This window comes from Narcine bancroftii, chromosome 2 (assembly GCF_036971445.1).
Source record: "Narcine bancroftii isolate sNarBan1 chromosome 2, sNarBan1.hap1, whole genome shotgun sequence".
Lineage (NCBI taxonomy): Eukaryota > Metazoa > Chordata > Chondrichthyes > Torpediniformes > Narcinidae > Narcine > Narcine bancroftii.
This window is the reverse complement of record NC_091470.1, coordinates 356,344,614-356,361,770: the sequence shown is the minus strand read 5'-3', so window position 1 is coordinate 356,361,770 and position 17,157 is coordinate 356,344,614. Positions and strand designations below refer to the sequence as shown.

General features: G+C 40.7%; 2 protein-coding genes across 9 annotated transcripts in view; one reads left to right on the top strand and one right to left on the bottom strand.

The window, feature by feature from the left end:
- Positions 1 to 9,088, bottom strand: part of ankrd12 (ankyrin repeat domain 12) — a 266,417-nt gene extending 257,329 nt beyond the window's left edge. For 2 of the 8 annotated variants that reach the window (XM_069922369.1, XM_069922380.1), the window contains exon 1: positions 8,662 to 8,768. The gene's annotated coding sequence lies outside the window, so the exon portion shown is untranslated. Of the gene's footprint in view, positions 1 to 7,053; positions 7,279 to 8,417; positions 8,639 to 8,661; positions 8,769 to 8,917 lie in introns of those variants that run through there. The other 6 variants (XM_069922373.1, XM_069922371.1, XM_069922372.1 and 3 more) reach the window with 4 other exon arrangements.
- The window catches only part of LOC138755782 (acetyl-coenzyme A synthetase, cytoplasmic-like), a 164,178-nt gene continuing 155,622 nt past the window's right edge, over positions 8,602 to 17,157 (top strand). The window contains exon 1 of the mRNA XM_069922386.1: positions 8,602 to 9,134. Coding sequence (XP_069778487.1) covers positions 9,077 to 9,134 — 58 coding nt within the window. The 5' untranslated portion in view covers positions 8,602 to 9,076. The remainder of the gene's footprint in view (positions 9,135 to 17,157) is intronic.

Below are 17,157 nucleotides of genomic sequence, written 5' to 3'. Positions count from 1 at the left end.
CAACATCTCTGAAGACCTATCCTGGGGCCATTATGTCAATACAAACATGATGACGAAATGTCAGCAGCTATATATCATTAGGAGTTTGAGGAGATTTGGTATGTCACTAAAGATTCTTGCAAATTTCTAAAGGTGGAGACCATTCTGATTGGTTGCATCACCGCCTGGTATGGAGATACAAATGCACATGACTGGAAAAGCTACAGAGAGTTGTAAACTCTGCAAGAGGTGGTCTCAAGAAACCAGCTTCTATCATCACGGACCCTCACCACCCAGGCCATGCCCTCTTCTCACTGCTACCATCAGGAAGGAAGTACAGGAGCCTGAACAGACACACTCAACGTTACAAATTTATGAATGGACAATGAAGCTATGAACATCAACTCACTTGTAACTCTGCAGACACTGTGGTTGAAGTGAAAACACAATGCTGGAGTAACTAGCAAAGATAAAGATACATAACCAACATTTTGGGCTTGAGCCCTTCATCAAGGTAAAGATGAAGATGAAGGGCTCAAGCCCAAAATGTTGGTTATGTATCTTTACCTTTGCTCTATAAAGTACACTGTTTGACCAGCTGAATTTCTCCAGCATTGTGTTTTTACTGACTAACTTAATTTTTCTCATTTTTTGCTCATTTTTAAAAATCTTTTATTTACAAAACTGTAATTTACAGTAAATTTGCACCTGTAATGCACAATATTGTTGCTGCAAAACAACAATTTAGTGACATGTTCATGACAATAAACAAGATTCTAATTCCTATCCGTCAATCATTTTGGTCAAAAATTCTGTTGACAGCATCATATTAAAAGTTCAGAGTACAGATTGCAAAGAAGAGCGAGATAAATGAAAACCAAAACATTTGATTGTATACTGACAAACAATGCTCAATCAAAAAGAAATAAATGTGAACCGTATAGCACAAATTACAAGTACAACACATCTCTTGTACCAAGGTACCAGGTTAAATACTGCCATCAGAAACATAAAACAAAATTTTGACTGTTAAAACCTGAAGATAGATCATCACTTGACTTGGAAGCCTGTGGAAGTCACAAAATAAATGTGAACGCCTGTGAATCCATAAAACACATGAGCAAAAATAGGCTATCCAGCCCAACGAGTTTGCCCACTATTGAATCATGAGCTGTTCCATTCTCCCACTTAACCCCTCTCATCATAACCCTTAATGCCTTGGCTAATCAAAAACCTATCAATCACTGCCTCAAATACACCCAATGACTTGGCCTCCATAACCACTTGTGGTAACAAATTCACCACCCTCTGGCTAAAGAAATTTATCCGCATTTCTTCTGAGTGGACGCCCTTCAATCTTTAAGTTGTGCCCTTTTGTACTAGATTCTCTTACCATGGGAAACAATCTTTCTACATCCACTCTCTCCATGGCTTTCAAATTCCATTGATGCAATGATATTCTACCTCCCCTCCCACCCCCATTCTCCTAAATTCCCACAAGAATAGACTAGAGTTGTAAAATTTTTCCTTTCATTCCATGAATAAAAGTCCAACCGGAAAGTCTGCAGATCTGATTCTACAAGGTGCTGGAGAAATTCAGCAGGTCATGCTGTATGCCTGATCCCTTGATCAAGGTATGAGCAAAAGCTCTTTTTAAAAAACACTGAACACCAAGGCTTGAATTAAATTGCACATATGAATGAGGTAATGAATGGTCATATGTACACATCTACTTTTAATGATTATATTAAACAGATTTCCCCTTAATATATAATGCTATTTTTACGTATTTGTACAAAAGTGCACTGTTTCTACAAGGGAAGCTAGGAAGATAACCAACTGCTTCCCATCTCCTTTAACATAACACCTTGATCAAAGAGATTTAAACAGAGTACAAAGAATATCAGTTACAGTATACATAAGCTGCAGAAGAAACTGAACCAAATCAAAGGTGACAAAACATCAGGTCAGCTGGCCATTTAAAACAAACAGAATTTTAATAATAGACAACTCAATTTATAATAGAATATTAAAGCTCTACATTTTGGATTTCCATCATTTCCCAAGAAACAGGTCTATTTAATGCAACCTCCCAAGCATGAAATTCTGTGCGTCGTCCATCCATTTTATTATGATCACTAACTACATCTCCACAATTAGTACATTTTACTTTAAAATTTTCTTACAAGCTATTTCCTTCAACTGCAACTGATAAGAACCCTAACCAGCTCACTATCAACAATATCTCCCTGGATTATTTAAACATTTCCTGAAATGGATTTAATCGCACAATCACGCTATTTCACAAAATTAAATAATTACAATGGTTGCAAGAAATCCAGAATAATAGAAAATGCAGCTAATTAAAATGCTTTCCTTTCTGAGTCTTATACTCAAGTCATATTGATCTCATGGAATGAATGAATTATGTTAAGTTTGCAATCACTAAAAGGATCCTGCATAAAAATAATTTTCATCGTAACATCCTGCAGCAAGTAATTATGGGCCATCAGCAAAGATAATAATTCAGCATAAAATAGCAGTTCCAGTGATGACAAGTTATGCTGGTATGGGAACTGGAAACACTATGCTATTTAATTCTGGAAGAAATTAAATTGGGAGAGCTCAACTAATCTGTGGTAATACATCCTATGCTACATCAGATATGTTGCCACAGCACAGTTAAGCACAACACTATCACAGTGACCTCAGTTCAAATTTGGTGCTGTCTGTAAGGAGTTTGCAAATTCTCCTCATGTCTGGGTTTATCCCCTGGGTGTCCTGGATTCCTCCCACCTTTCAAAACATAAACGGCTATAGGTTCATTTGAGTGTAATTGGGTGGCATGGGTTTAAATGGCTGGAATCGGCTTCTACTGTTCTGTAGATGAAATTTTTAAATATAAAATGTAAAATTTAATACATTAAAAAGTTTATACATCTAATTATTTGTTTAAGTAAAAATACTACAAATAAAACAATTAAAGTAACATTCACCTTGGGTTCAATACTGATCAATTCTGGCTTCATACACAGTTCAAATGAACACACAAGTCGAGGTGATAGAGAATAAATGCAAAAATCTAATGAATATTCTGGATGAAAAGTGTAAGCATTAAGTCACTGCAAAATCAAAATAAACATATGTACTGGCAACAACACAATAAACTGTATTAAAAATTACAGAACCTTTTCTCAGCACTTATTCCACCAACAATGCCATAATATTGAAAAATGTTCTATACAAGTACCCCTTATCTGAAGATCCAAAAACCGAAAAAAAAATCCAAAAAACATGTTGTTAGTGCTGACATGATGTCACAAGTGGAAAAAATTCAACACCTGACTTGCCCACGTTGGGCTCTGATGCTCGGTTTATAGCATGTTTGATTACAATGGTAGTTTTTTTATTAAAAAAACAAAATTTTTGCTTCTGGCCGGGAAGATACCAAAGGGAACTGGGTCCAAGTCTTCAGCATTGGCTGCCATCGGCTACTGCAACTCCATTCTCAACATTAGGTGCAGTGTCATCTGCATTGAAGAAGTCGCCTCAGGCTCCCCGGCACAAGTATGGACCAGTGCCAGCGATTTGGAGGGACCGGCAGTGGGAGGTGGTCTTCTTTTGTAAAGAGATTTTTTTTAGTAAGTACTAAACATTATTTCATGTGACTTTTCCACTATGGCATCATGTTGGCACTCAAAGCCTGCCAATGTTTGTTGTTGCTGTTTAACTGCTGTTACAGGTATTCTGCCGATGCTACTGTGCTGCTTTGTTCCAAAATCCAAAAAACTTCTGGTCCCAAGCATTCAAATAAGGCACACATGTCAAACTCAGGCCCGCGGGCCAAATTTGGCCCGTGATATAATTATATTTGGCCCGCAAGATCATATCAAATATGTATTAGAGCTGGCCCGCTGGCCGTCGCGCCAGTATAGCGCATGCACACCTAATACTACAAATCCCAGAATGCTTTGCAAATGCATTGGTGCCGGCCCATCAGCCCGCTAATCGCCTCCACCTCCTCTCTTTACTTTCATTAGCACCTGCAACCTGTCGCCCAACTCACATGTAATAAACCCCTTACGAAAAATGGCCAAACGAAAGACAGAAAACAGGACCTTTCAAGACAGGTGGGAGGCAAACTCTGACCCCACAGTTTGATGAACTTGCATCTAAAAGATGCCAAGTATCTGGTTTAGACTCAGGTGCATCAGAGTAAATCACAGTGTAGCAAGCTAAGCTTGGATTAATATTTTCTTTGGTTAACTTTGAACTGTTCATAGTTGAAAGATTGGATTTTCATTGAAGCAAGTTGTTATTTTTTGACTTGTTGGTTTGTGAAAAAAAAATACATTTAAAAGGAGCTTAAAGGCTATAGAGAAATATGATTTATTGAATATTTTATTTCTCATTTGTTAATGCTTCTTCTGGAAAGAATTTAACTAAAACCATTATTAAACATTTATTTTAATAAGAAAAAGTTTAATATTACACATGTTGAAAGAAGAGAAAACATGCAGATGTTGTTGAAAATTTTCAATAAATATTTAGTTTGGCCCATGACAGTCCAAGTTTTTAATTTTGGCCCTCTGTGAATTTGAGTTTGACACCCCTGAAATAAGGGGTGTGTCATCACATTTCCACATGCATCTTTGAAAGTGTTCATAATTTCCTTGCTTTTATAGTCTACTGATTTTCAGCTTTTGCAAAACACTGGTTAAGCTGCACTTAGAGTACTGCTTCCAATTCTGGTCACCATATCTCAGGAAGCAAGTGAACATGTTAGATATTTGCTGAAAATTGTACTGGAATGTTTGAACAGATGAGGAATTGAATTTTTGCTCCAAAGTTGAGCAAAGAAAATTGTGCTGGCCTCAGATTGGGTAAACACAGTTCAAAGGCCATGAACAAATACAAAGGAATAGCCAAAGGGTAATATGTTGAGAAGTGGAGGATTGGGGTGTGGTGGGGCAGAAGGGAAGAGGCAAGCAAGTGAAAACTTTTTAATTGCAGAGAGTGGTTATGATCTGGAACTTGCTGCTTGTCATCATAGAAAACAACAAAGAAGTTGAACAGGGAGACTAATGAAAATAACTTATGGGGCTGTGAAGGAGAAAGAGGAACAGAGAAAAAGAAAGGAATTGGACTGAATGAATTACTGACAAGGAAATAATGGAAAGACAACACTAACGTGGTCAAAAGACTGAAAACGATCACATTTGGTCATTACATGACAACAGTACAAAGTTCATGCAATACTGAAACAGAATGTGCCCATCCCAAATCTGCATCGTGACTGATAAGACTTTTGTAACTGACTGACAAAGGATTTTGATCAACTGAGAAAGAAGTGAAGTTTATACTTGGGAGTCAGAAGAATAGAAAACACACTTAACAAAACAAGATTTCATGAGGGTGTAACTAAGTATTTGCTGAGAGATCCCTTCTCCTCATGGGGTAAATTCGAGAACTAGCCTGCATTGTTTTGGAAATTAGGGTTTTTAAGACAAGAGCAGGAGGAAGCTTTTCTTCTCAGGATATTCATGAATCTCTGTGGAGCCTGAACCACTGAATTATTTAGAGCCCATGTCTGTTGGGAGAGTTATTGGGAAAGAGGCAAGTAAAGCTTGATCTGAATGTGGACCTCATGGTCCATTCTTGCTCCTGTTTCTTTAGTTCTTTAAATTAGGACAAAGAGAATTTTTAATTTTTACAAACATAAAAGTCGAGGAAACAATAGCTCACCTAGGATTCAATAATGCACTAAAAGACTTTAGTTTTCAATGCTTCTTCAAACTATTTTTGATTTCCTATTGTCTCTTCAATCCATTTTGCCTCTCACAGCTACATCACTTGTTTTATTATTTCTTTACGTTCCATCTTATGGTTGACAATATCCATATGCACAGTTTGAGGATTTAACACAAAAATGAATGACAAATTCTATCAATGTTGGGCTGAAATAGCTTTGACTCACCTATGATTTAAGACTGTAGTTTCTCTGGCATTAATGGTAAAGGCCGAGGCGAGGCTGAGTTGTGATTAAGAAAAACTGAGTGTTTGTGGGCGTCAGAACGGTGGAACATTGAAAAAAACATGCGAACTGCCTAACCTACCTTAATGCGGCTTACTTACCCCCCCACCCACCATTAAACGAGTTAAGAAAGCAAATGCATCCACTTCAATCAACTCCCCCTGCATATATCAAATGACACAAGAGAAGCGATAAATGCGGCTCCATATAAAAGACAGGAAAACGACACGGCTTCTTCCACAGACTACAAGCGAAAAAAGGTAAAAAGGTGTGTAATTCAATGACAAAAGATTTTACATAAATTTCCACATGGTATTGACACTGTTCGGAAAAGAAGAAATGAATAAATCTCAATTAGATTCTTTATAATAAATACAAAATCAAGCTTCTCTCCCCCCCCCCCCCCCCCACATCTTGCAGATTCTTTGTGGGGCGGGAGGCGGAAATCAACGCCATCAGGGGCTGCTACAGTCTGCAGTATGAAGCATTTCATAGCTAGAGTCGGTATTTCAAGCTCGTTGAAAGTCCACGATTTTATGTCGATGTAAATAAAGCTTTTAAAAGCAGCATTAAACCATTTCCTGTTTACTGTAAAAACTGAACCGATTCCCTTCGTGATCTAAATCCGATTTCTCAAGAGGCGAGCCCAAAAAATAAATCACGATTTTTGAAATTTAAAATTCACGAGATGATTACATTTCAAAGGACTAAACAAATAATCGTGGTTGAAATCAAAATCAATTTTACTTAATTTCTTACTCAGTGTTAAATAAAAATCCAAATGATCAACAAATTACATTCGAATCACTTTCCCCTCCTTAAACACAAGATCTCAATCAACACTTCGAAAACAAATGCTTGACAAGAGTTCGTTTCTTCCTCTCGTTACCCCAGCATCGTGTCATTATGGGATTACTTTTTCTGGTATTATTTGTCAGGAGGATCCGGACAGCCCATACACCACACAATGCTGCTTCACCACTGTGTGAGCAAGTACAAGCATAAAAGCCATTTTAGTTCAGTGCAGACGCGTCACCCACCAAAACTGCAGCATGAAGACACCGTCGAATCAAGCTTCATTGAAAATAAAACGATTCAAATCACTTCAATCAACGAAAACCTTAATCATATTCGGAACACATTCAATCAACAAAAAAAAACCTTAAACTAGGACTACCTCTTCGCTGCAGCCACTGCAGCGTCATTACAAGCTATCTGCAAATATTTACTCCGCAATCGCTGGGAAATGTACCAGAGCAAGTAATTAAAGGAAATGCAAAGAGGTGGTATGGGCAACGTTAAACAATGTCCAATCACTCCTTCTTCCCCGTAAATACCTTAAAATAGATCCCAAAACACAACGCTGAAGAAACTCAGCAGGTCAAACAGTAATTTATACTATACAGTAATGATACATAACCAACGTTTCGGGCGTGAGCCCTTCATCAAGGTAGACAGGCGCCTGATGTTCGGATGCCTACCTACATAATTCATTCCTTGATGAAGGGCTCACGTCCGAAATATGGGTGATGGATCTTGGAGAGTAAAACACAAAAGTCTGCAGACACCGTGACTGAATCCTGGAGAAATTCAGCAGGTCAGAGTGCATTTTAGATAAAGATACACAATCAACGTTTCGGGCTTGAACCCTTCACCAAGGTCTATTTCAGTGTGCGAGATCTAGCTCTTCACTGCAGCCCCTGCAGTGGTCATTACAAGCCATCTGTGCCAACGTTGACTCTGCAATCGCTCCAAAGGCTGGGAGATGCACCAGAGCGAGTCATTAAGGGAAATCCAAAATAAAAAAGGAGTGGGCAACGTTATGTATCCGTTGACCTGTGTGGAGAAGACCTTTAAATGGAGCATTTTTTTTTTTTAAAAATACCCCCACAATGCTGGAAGAACTCAGCTGGACTTTCCCAGAGCAGAGACAACCAACGTTTCGGCCTTGAGCTATTTAAATCGATCCTTTGCTGCAGCCGTCGCGACCAGCCCCCTTGTCCAAACATTGTACTCCATCATGCCTGGGAAATGTACCATCAAGGAAACGTTCACGAAAGGGGGGGGGGGGAGGTGTGGGCAGCGTTAAACAATGTCCACCCCCACCCCCCCACACACCCCCACCCCCCACACACCCCCACCCCCCACACACCCCCACCCCCCCACACACCCCCACCCCCCCACACACCCCCACCCCCCCACACACCCCCTCCCCCCCACACACCCCCTCCCCCACACACCCCCACCCCCCCCCCCCCAGCCTAGTACCAGGCTCGTGCACGCCTCCCGGGTCCAGCCACAATCCCCGCTGGCGGCGGCGGCGGCTGCTGCGACCGCGGGCCTTCGCTCTGCCCATCCCCCCCCCACCCCCACTTTAGAACATCACCTCGCTCTCGGCCTTTACCTTATTTTTTTTGAAGGGGACTTGCGAGGAAACGCGCTGAGGCGACGGCGGGGAGGGAGGGGGAGGGGGTGGGGGGGGGAAATATCCGGACTTGCAAAACAAACAACACACGACGTCGTCCCCGGCAGGAAGCGCGCTGCAGACCCTGCAATGTCTTGTCTCCCCCTCCCACCCGCCCCCTCCTCCTCCCTCCGCTGGACGGTGCGATAATTAAAAAGAAGAGAGAAATTATAAACGGCGAGACCTTTCATAAGATTCCATCTCCGGGACGGCCTTTGACTTTCCGCGGGCCCAACGTCGCCTCTGGTTGGCGGGCAGCGCTCACGTGACCCGTAAACCCAGGGCTTTTGTTACACGCAGTCTGATTGGCTGCTCGCCGCACGTCAGCCCGTCCCGGTCACCGCTTTCGAATTTTTTTTTGAGGCACCCCGCGTAAAAACAAATCTTCCGATTCTCACAGATGTCCTGCGAGGTTTCTTTTCGTTTTTAATTTCACTCACCTCCCCCTCAGCGGTTGTTCGGTTGAAGAACTCCGCAGTTCCCAGCATTCCTCAGTGCCATTTGTGACGTAACGCCGCTGGAGGGACTGGAAAGTTCTAGAACTCCCAGCGACTGACAGAATACCGAGTCCTAGAAGTCGCTGGGCGTTGGTTTTTAAAATGCGGTTGGGTTCGGTGGCCCATTTGGTAAAAGGGGGCAAGTCCAAGCATAAAGACGGTTGGTAAAAAAAAAATGTTTGATTTGCTATTTATTAATATATTAGAGACCTTTTGTGCCGTTTAGAAATGGTGGGGAGTGCAGCAAGAATGTGTGCGCATGCGCGGTGGTATGCGGTAGCCGTTCGTGGTCGGCGATCCTGCGGAGGCGGCGGCGGTTGGTTTGCGAGAGGCGCGTACGCATGCGCGGCGGCGGCCCGCTCCCCCGAGACGAGTCGTCCCTCCCTGAAGGGAGGGGTAGCGACTACGCATGCGCGGGGGGTTGTCTGCCGCGAGTGTCGCAGCGTACGCAGGCGCAGCTCCGGGAAGGGTTGGGGGAAGAGGCAATGGGGGCTCGGCGGCAGCGCGCGCAGGAGCGGAAGGGAACCGGCTGGTGGGGGTGATCAGATGCGGATAGGGTGGACGAGCTTCCTTGTTTTAGCGTTTGAGTCAAAATGGGGAGGGGGAGGGGGAACAAGTGGATTATTGGTGAGGCGTGATGTTCGTGAAAGTGTTGAATGTAAATCAGGGGAGGGGAAAAGCTGGCGGTCAGAGGGCTGGCATGATGAAGCGCATGCGCGGTGCTGGGATGTGTTGGCAAGCTGGTTTGAGTCCAAAGCTAATCGAAAAATTAGTCTGTGAATGCTGCGGTTATTAAAGTGTAAATAAAATCAAGGTATTGTTTTCCCAATCCCCAAAATTTTGCTGGCCCCAGTTTTTTTTTTAATGAAAGCCAATGTCGATTACAAGGGAAAATGTAATTATTTTAACTGAAAATTGTTTTTCTTTAGTGTGTAACTGTAGACTGGCCTATTAAGGACATTGTTTTCCTGTATGGCTCCATGTAGTTTAATAAACTTGTTTTCATATGAATGCGGCTTGTGATTTTTTTTAAAAGATTTTCTACTGTTGTCAAGGTTCATCAATGTGTGTCCAAGTTTGTGACAATCTGCATTTTTAGTCTACTTAATCTAAAACGCCATTTTAAGTGGGTTGTTGAGTTGCAACCAATTATTTTTACTATAACTATTTTAAGACACCTTTAACAATTTAAAACAATAGAAAAGAGGTGAAAGGGGGACGGATGTCACCAAAAAGAGTATATAAAAAGGCAAAACTCGCGAATATTACTAAATGAGCGCAAAAGAAAATCGGAATGGGCCACTAGGCCCCTCAAGCCCATCCTCCTATTGAATATAATGATGGCTGGGCCTCACTCTTCCATGCCAGTTTTCCATATCCCTCAATTCGAGCATCTGAATATTTATTTCCAGTGTATCTAAAGATTCGCCTTCCTCTGCCCTAAAGTAGCAGTCTGAGTAAGGGGAAAAAAAAAATACCAGTTTTAAATTATTTGCTCTGTATTCCCTTGTTCATGATTCCCTCAAGTGAGAAAATCTTTAATATCTGTCAAGCCATTTTAGTTAAAGTTACGAGTATGGAGTTAAACACGAAAGTCTGCAGACACTAGGTTTTTAGAAGAGTACACAAATATGCTGGAGAAAATTGGCATCTGTAAGAATTCAGTCACTCCTCCTTCCACAATGTGGAATACAAACCCAGCCTACTTAGTTTCTTTCATGGGATTATTAAGTTAGCCTGGTGAATCCCTTTTGGAGACCTCTATTGGAGGGCTATGGGCTGGGTGCAGCTCATTGGGACAAGGAAGAGATGGTTTGGCATGGTCTAGAGGGGCTGAGGTGACCTGTTTCTGTGCTGTAATGGTTATAATGTAACAATTTTTTTAGATGAGTGGACCAAAACTGCAGTATTTCAGGTGTGAACGTACCAACTCTCGCACAACTAGAACAAAATATTAATGCGTAAACCATCCTATTTACTTTCTTAACTATTTGCTTCACGTGCCTTCTAACTTTTCATGATTCATTTACTAGAACACCTACATCCTTCTAAGCTTCACTCATATGTAGTCCCTATTTATTTTAATGACCTTTTGTTTTCTCTTACAAAAATGCATGACCAGATTTTTGCCCAATCACAATCTATTTTTATCCAGTTGCAGAATCATAATATCCTCATCACAGCATGCGCTTCCACTTATTTTTGTCATCAGTAATCTTGGAAACCTTGCATTTTGCATCTTCCAAGTTATTCACTTACTTTCTGAATCAGTTTAATTTTTGCACTGCCAATAAGTGGTAATTCTGGCTCCCTTGCAGGAAAAAGAATCTCAGGGTCATATGTAATATAACTATTTACGGAGCGGAAACAGGCCATGTTGGCCTTTCGAGTCCGCACCGGTTCACTGATTTTGTGCGCCCTCTTCAGGCATTGGTGATTTTAAGTGTAATGTATCTTTGAGAATTTTAACATCTATCCATAGGTACTCTGATCTTTAGATGTGAAATTTCATATTAAAATATTCAAAAACATTGGGTGTGTGGGAGAAGCCAGTGAGTGGACAATTACTGCTCAGACTGGAGGCCTGTGACTAGTGGTGTGCTGCAGGGATCGGTGCTGTATGTACTCTGACAATAAATCTGAAATCTCAAATAATGGAGAACCAAGATCCACCGTGAAGTACTGTACAAGTGGCATCCCTCCAGTGGAAAGCGCCTATTCCAACTCTGTTCTCTATGACAGCCAGTTTTCAATCCACATTAAATTCCAAGGTTCTCAATTTGTCCTCTAGCATATTTGCTGGATTTTGAAATGCCTTTTGGAAATTTAAATACACTGCACACACAGATTTCCTATTGCCAATTCTTCCTTTTGTTGCCTCAGAATTCAAGTAAATTTGTCAAATGTGATTTACCTTCCATGAAACCATGTTGGTTAGGTTTGATTTAGTTGCAATTTTCCCAAGTGATATTGATTCTATGCTTGCCAAAGAAGAAAGTGCTGTTGAACCTCCATGAAGGAAGATTAGGTTGAAATTCTGGATAGGCTAAATTCAGACAGTGGGGTGGGGGGGGGGGGGGTGCTAGAAAAACTAGCTCTGTTACAAGATAAATCATTAGGTGTGAATGGGATGAATCCTATGTTGCTGAGGGAAGTAAGGAAAGAATTAGCAGAGCCCTTTAGTGTAATTTTTCATGTGAATATGTAGAGTTGGATGTTGCCTGAAGAATAGAAAATTCCAAATGTTATATTCTTAATCAAAACAGGATTTCAGACCTGTCCGTTTCATCCAAGTTTAAAGTTGTAAATAGAATTAGAATTTAGAGAGGCCAAGATGGATATATTGAAGGCATACAATATTATGTCTTAAGAAGCTTTCCTTGAAGCAAGGGAATGTGGTTGATGTGGTATATGTGGATATAGGTATAATATGATTAAGAATAGTCAACATGGCTTTGTCAAGGGCATCTTGTACCTTACGAACTTGATTGAATTTTTTGAGGATGTGACCAAACACAATGATGAAGGAAGAGCAGGAGATGGCATGTATATGGATTTCAACAAGGCATTTGTTAAGGTACCCAATGCAAGGCTTATTGAGAAAGTAAGGAGGCATGGGATCCAAGGAGTCATTGCTTTGTGGATCTGGAACTGATTTGCCCACAGAAGGCAAAGACTGGTTGTAGACAGTTCATATTCTGCATGGAGGTTGGTGGCCAGTAATGTTCCTCAGGGATCTGTTCTGGGATTCTTACTCTTCGTGATTTTTATAAATGACCTGGATGAGGAAGTGGAGGGATGGGTTAGTAACTTTGCGGATGACACTAAGGTTAGGGATGGTGTGGAGAGTTGTCAGAGGTTACAGCGAGACATTGATAGGATGCAAAACTGTATGATGGCAGAATTATAATATTAATGGTCAGACTATTGGCAGTGTGGAGGATCTGAGGAATCTTGGGGTCCAAGTCCATACGATGCTCAAAGCAGCTATACAAATTGATTCTGTGGTTAAGAAGGCCTTCATTAATCGTGGAATTGAATTTCGGAGCCAAGAGAGAATATTGCAGCTATATAGGACCCTGGTCAGACCCCATTTGGAGTACAATTGCACAGTTCTGGTCACCTCACAACTGGAAGGATGTGGAAGCCAGAGTTCATAGGAGATTTACAAGGATGTTGTCTGGTTTTGGGAGCATGCTTTATGAAAACTGGTTGAGTGAACTCACCCTTTTCTCCTTGGACCCGATAGAGCTGTTTTAAGACGATGAGAGGTATTGATCGTGTTGATGGAGGCTTTTTTCCCAGGGCTGAAATGGTCGCCACAAGAGGACACGGGTTTAAGGTGCGGAGGAGTAGTTACAGAAGAGATGTCGGGAAAGTTTTTAATGCAGAGTGGTGGGTGTGTGGAATGGGCCACTGGCCACAGTAGTGGAGGTGATATGTTAGGGTACTTTAAGAGAGGTTAGAAAAATAAAAGGTGATTCGAAAGCCTTGTAATTTCTAAGGTAGGGACATGTTCAACACAACTTTGTGGGCTGAAGGGCCTGTATTGTGCTCTAAGTTTTCTACATTTCTGCTTCCCAGAATAAGTTATTAAAGAGTCACAAGATTGTAAAGACTGCATTGCATGGCAAGAAAATTAGTGAAGTGATTAAGTCAGTAATGGTCTTGTTTTTGAACCTGGAAAAAAGGAATTCATAGGGCTTTGTACAGGGTCCACTGTTCTCAAACAAAGTTTAGCTGGAGAATAGCTGGCATATGAAATTTAATGCTGAGAAGTATGAAGTTTTATTTCTTGGTTGTAAAAGCATGATTCTTTAAAAATGAATTGGAATTGAGATCTGAATTTACAAGTTCAATGAAAGTGGCAGATTTTTGGGGAAAAGGGTTACGAGATCATGGGCTTTGTACATTTGAAGTATGGAGTATGTTTTTTTTAAATGAGGCAATCATCATATAATGTCCTGTTCTGGGCACTTTTAGAAAGAGATGAAGGCTTGAGAGAAGGTAAATTTTCCAAAATATTCCAGGGATGAAGCTGTAATTTTGTTCTTAGAAGAGGTGGTTAATGGGTTTTGTGCCCTTAAATTATTAATTTCTTAGATACAGGATTAATTTCATGGGGCACAAAAAAGTGAAAATTCAAAGATCTAGTCAAGAAGTGAATGTTAACAGACCTGTTGATTGCACTTTATTGTTAATGAGACCACACAGTAAAATTGGAGACTCTCTTTTGCTTCTCCTTCTCTGACTGTAAGAGGCACCCATCAATTTCTGCTGATGGCGAATCTTGTGGCAGTCTAACACAAATTTTGGGTAATATTATACCTGTTTCATTGCTTGACAATAAAGGAATATTGATATTTCGAGATGAACAAAAATTGGTAATGAAGCTGGATCACAAATTGGATTTTCCATTTTCTGTTTGTTGGTTTTACACTAGATTTTCTGTCTGCAACCTAATGTAGTTCTAGTCCTGGTGAGCATTAGAGATTTCAATTGACTAAAAATTCTAGCCTTTGTTTAGAATTTTTAAATGTTTATTAAGCTAAATCTGATCTGAACATGTTTCCTCTAAACTTGAATTAAATGACCAAGTATAAAAATATATATTGTATGCCTTGCATAATTTTTTCCCCTCTTCCGTTTGTATACACATGTACTCTATCCAATTTTTCATATTTTTTTAAGACATTAATTTTTAGAACCTGGGTCTAGCTAGCAAGGCATATATATCAATGTTTGATTATACCTGAGAAGTAAAACAAGTTATTACCTTTAATTGCTGCTGTGCTTCTGGTGAAGGTACTTATCTAGTGCTGTGGGGAAGGGACTTCCAGCATTTAGACTGTATGGTGATGAAAGACTGCTGATATTTCCAGATTAGGCCGATGTGTCACTTGGTGAGCCATCAGATATTGGCATCTCAATGAGCTTGTTGCCCTTGTCTATCTTGCTGATGGAGATTGTGCTTTTTGGAATCACTGTTGGAGTAACCTGGATGGGTTAACTGCAGTATGTTATTTTAGATGCTGCACATTACAGCAACAGTGCATCTTTTATTCGTTGATCGTGCAGACTGCTTTGTCCTGAATGTCGGAGATTTGCTGCAGTTTGAGCTTCATTGATCAAGGAGTGTATTCACTCCTGTTTCTGAATTGTGCTGTTTGGATTGGTGGAAAAGCTCTGTGTTGTCAAGTATAGATGGTTAGACATTTGTTGGAGATGTTAATTATCTGACATTTTTGTGACAAATACCATTAGTCCATATCGGAACATTGCTGGATCCTACTGAAATGGAATGTTTTATTTGCTGAGTGGTTGCAAGTGGGACATTCTTGTAATAACCAACCCCACTTCTGACCTCGTGATGAAAGTAATTTGATTCAGCTGGCGATGGTTGAATTGATTTGGGATACAGTCCCTTGAGGAACTCTTCCTACAACCTCAACCGTCTTTTATTGCAGATTATCACTTCAATCCTTTGGTTTTCTATGATTCTCATGGCCTTCAGTTTTACCAGCATTCTTGAATGTTACCTGAAGTCGGTGGTACAACCATTTAACAATTACAGTACGGAAACAGGCCATCTCATCCCCTCTAGTCCGTACAGATTTTAAGTGATCTCAACCCTTTTTTTCTCCACTCACATACATTAAGTTAATCACAAAGCACCTATGCTCTAAGATGGTATGGGGGGAGAGGAAAAAAAGATGAGAACCACTGTCCTAGGTTAAATATTGTCTTGAGGTTGAAGGCAGCCATTCTGTGGGATTTGGCTGCATAGCTTGTATTTGGTCCTGGCTAAACCAAGATCTTGATCCCATTTGCCAAACAAGTTTGATGCTACCTGTCTAGGCTTGTAGTCAAAGGAAAGGGAAACAACGAAATTGAAGAGTTGCCTTCACTTGCAAAGTCATTATCTATTATGAGGAAAGACTTGGAGTTGATGCAAGTTATGCCTGGTATTTTGTAAAAAAAATTATGGCCATTGCAGCATATTGATTATAAATTTTGAATGACTTTAATCTGCAGAAATTTCCCACTTAGCATTATTGTATTTTATGCACATGGCATACTGTAGACTATTAGCCTGTTAGTATATTTGAAATTGTTCTTGGTTGCAGATTTGTCAGAAACAGACAAATATTTTTAGGCTTGAGTTCTGTTTTTGTGTTGCAGTAATGCAATGAGCATTCTGGCTGGTTGCATCACTGCCTGGTATGGAGGCACCAACTCCAGAGGGTTGTTAACTCGGCCTGCAACATCACAGGAACCAGACTTCACTCCATCGAGGACATCTACATGAGGCGGTGTCTTAAAAAAGCAGCCTCTATCCTCAAAGAACTCCACCCCCAGGCGAAGCTCTCTTCACTCTGCTAACATCAGGGAAAGGGCACAGGTGCCTAAACATGAGCACTCAGCAGCACAAGGACAACTTCTTCCCTGCTGCCATCAGAGTCCTAAATAATCAATAAACCAAAGACACTGCCTTACTTTTCACGCACTATTTTTTTTTAATATAATGTCGTAAGGTGGTTATAATATGAATGTTTGCATTTTTACGCTGCCACCAAACACTGAATTCTATGACTTGTTCATGACAATAAATTCTGATTGTTTTCAAATTGGGTCATTGTTTCACTGAAGGGCAACTTTTTTTCATTTTTAAAATTATGATCCAAGGATGAAAAGACCTTTCATCATACAGTACAACTCCAATTATCTGAAATGGTCGGGACTGGGCCTATGTCAGATAAACTTTTTTTTGGATAACTGGTAATTTTTTTTAAAAAACAGCCCAGTAGCAACTGCAAATCACTTGTATCAATGTTTAAACAACAAAAAAAAACAAGGGCTTTTTAAGCATTAAAATAATGTTTAATTCTCACAAATAAATGCTGGACGCAACACTGCCGCTGATCTGAGACCTCCCAACCACCACTGTCTATCCCCGACATGTTTCTGCCGTTGATTCTTGGGGAGGCTTCCTGGGCCGATATAACACTCACTGGCAAATTGGCAGACTCCTGTCTTCTCAGTCACTGAAGCCCCTGACGTCCGAGTCCTGACTCCAAATCCTCCCCTAGGCCCACCGCATACGCACACCAGAGAGGCTAATATGCAGTAGTAGGCCGAGAGGTCGCCGTTGGGAGCTCCCGTGTGCCAGGGAGGGAAGGGAA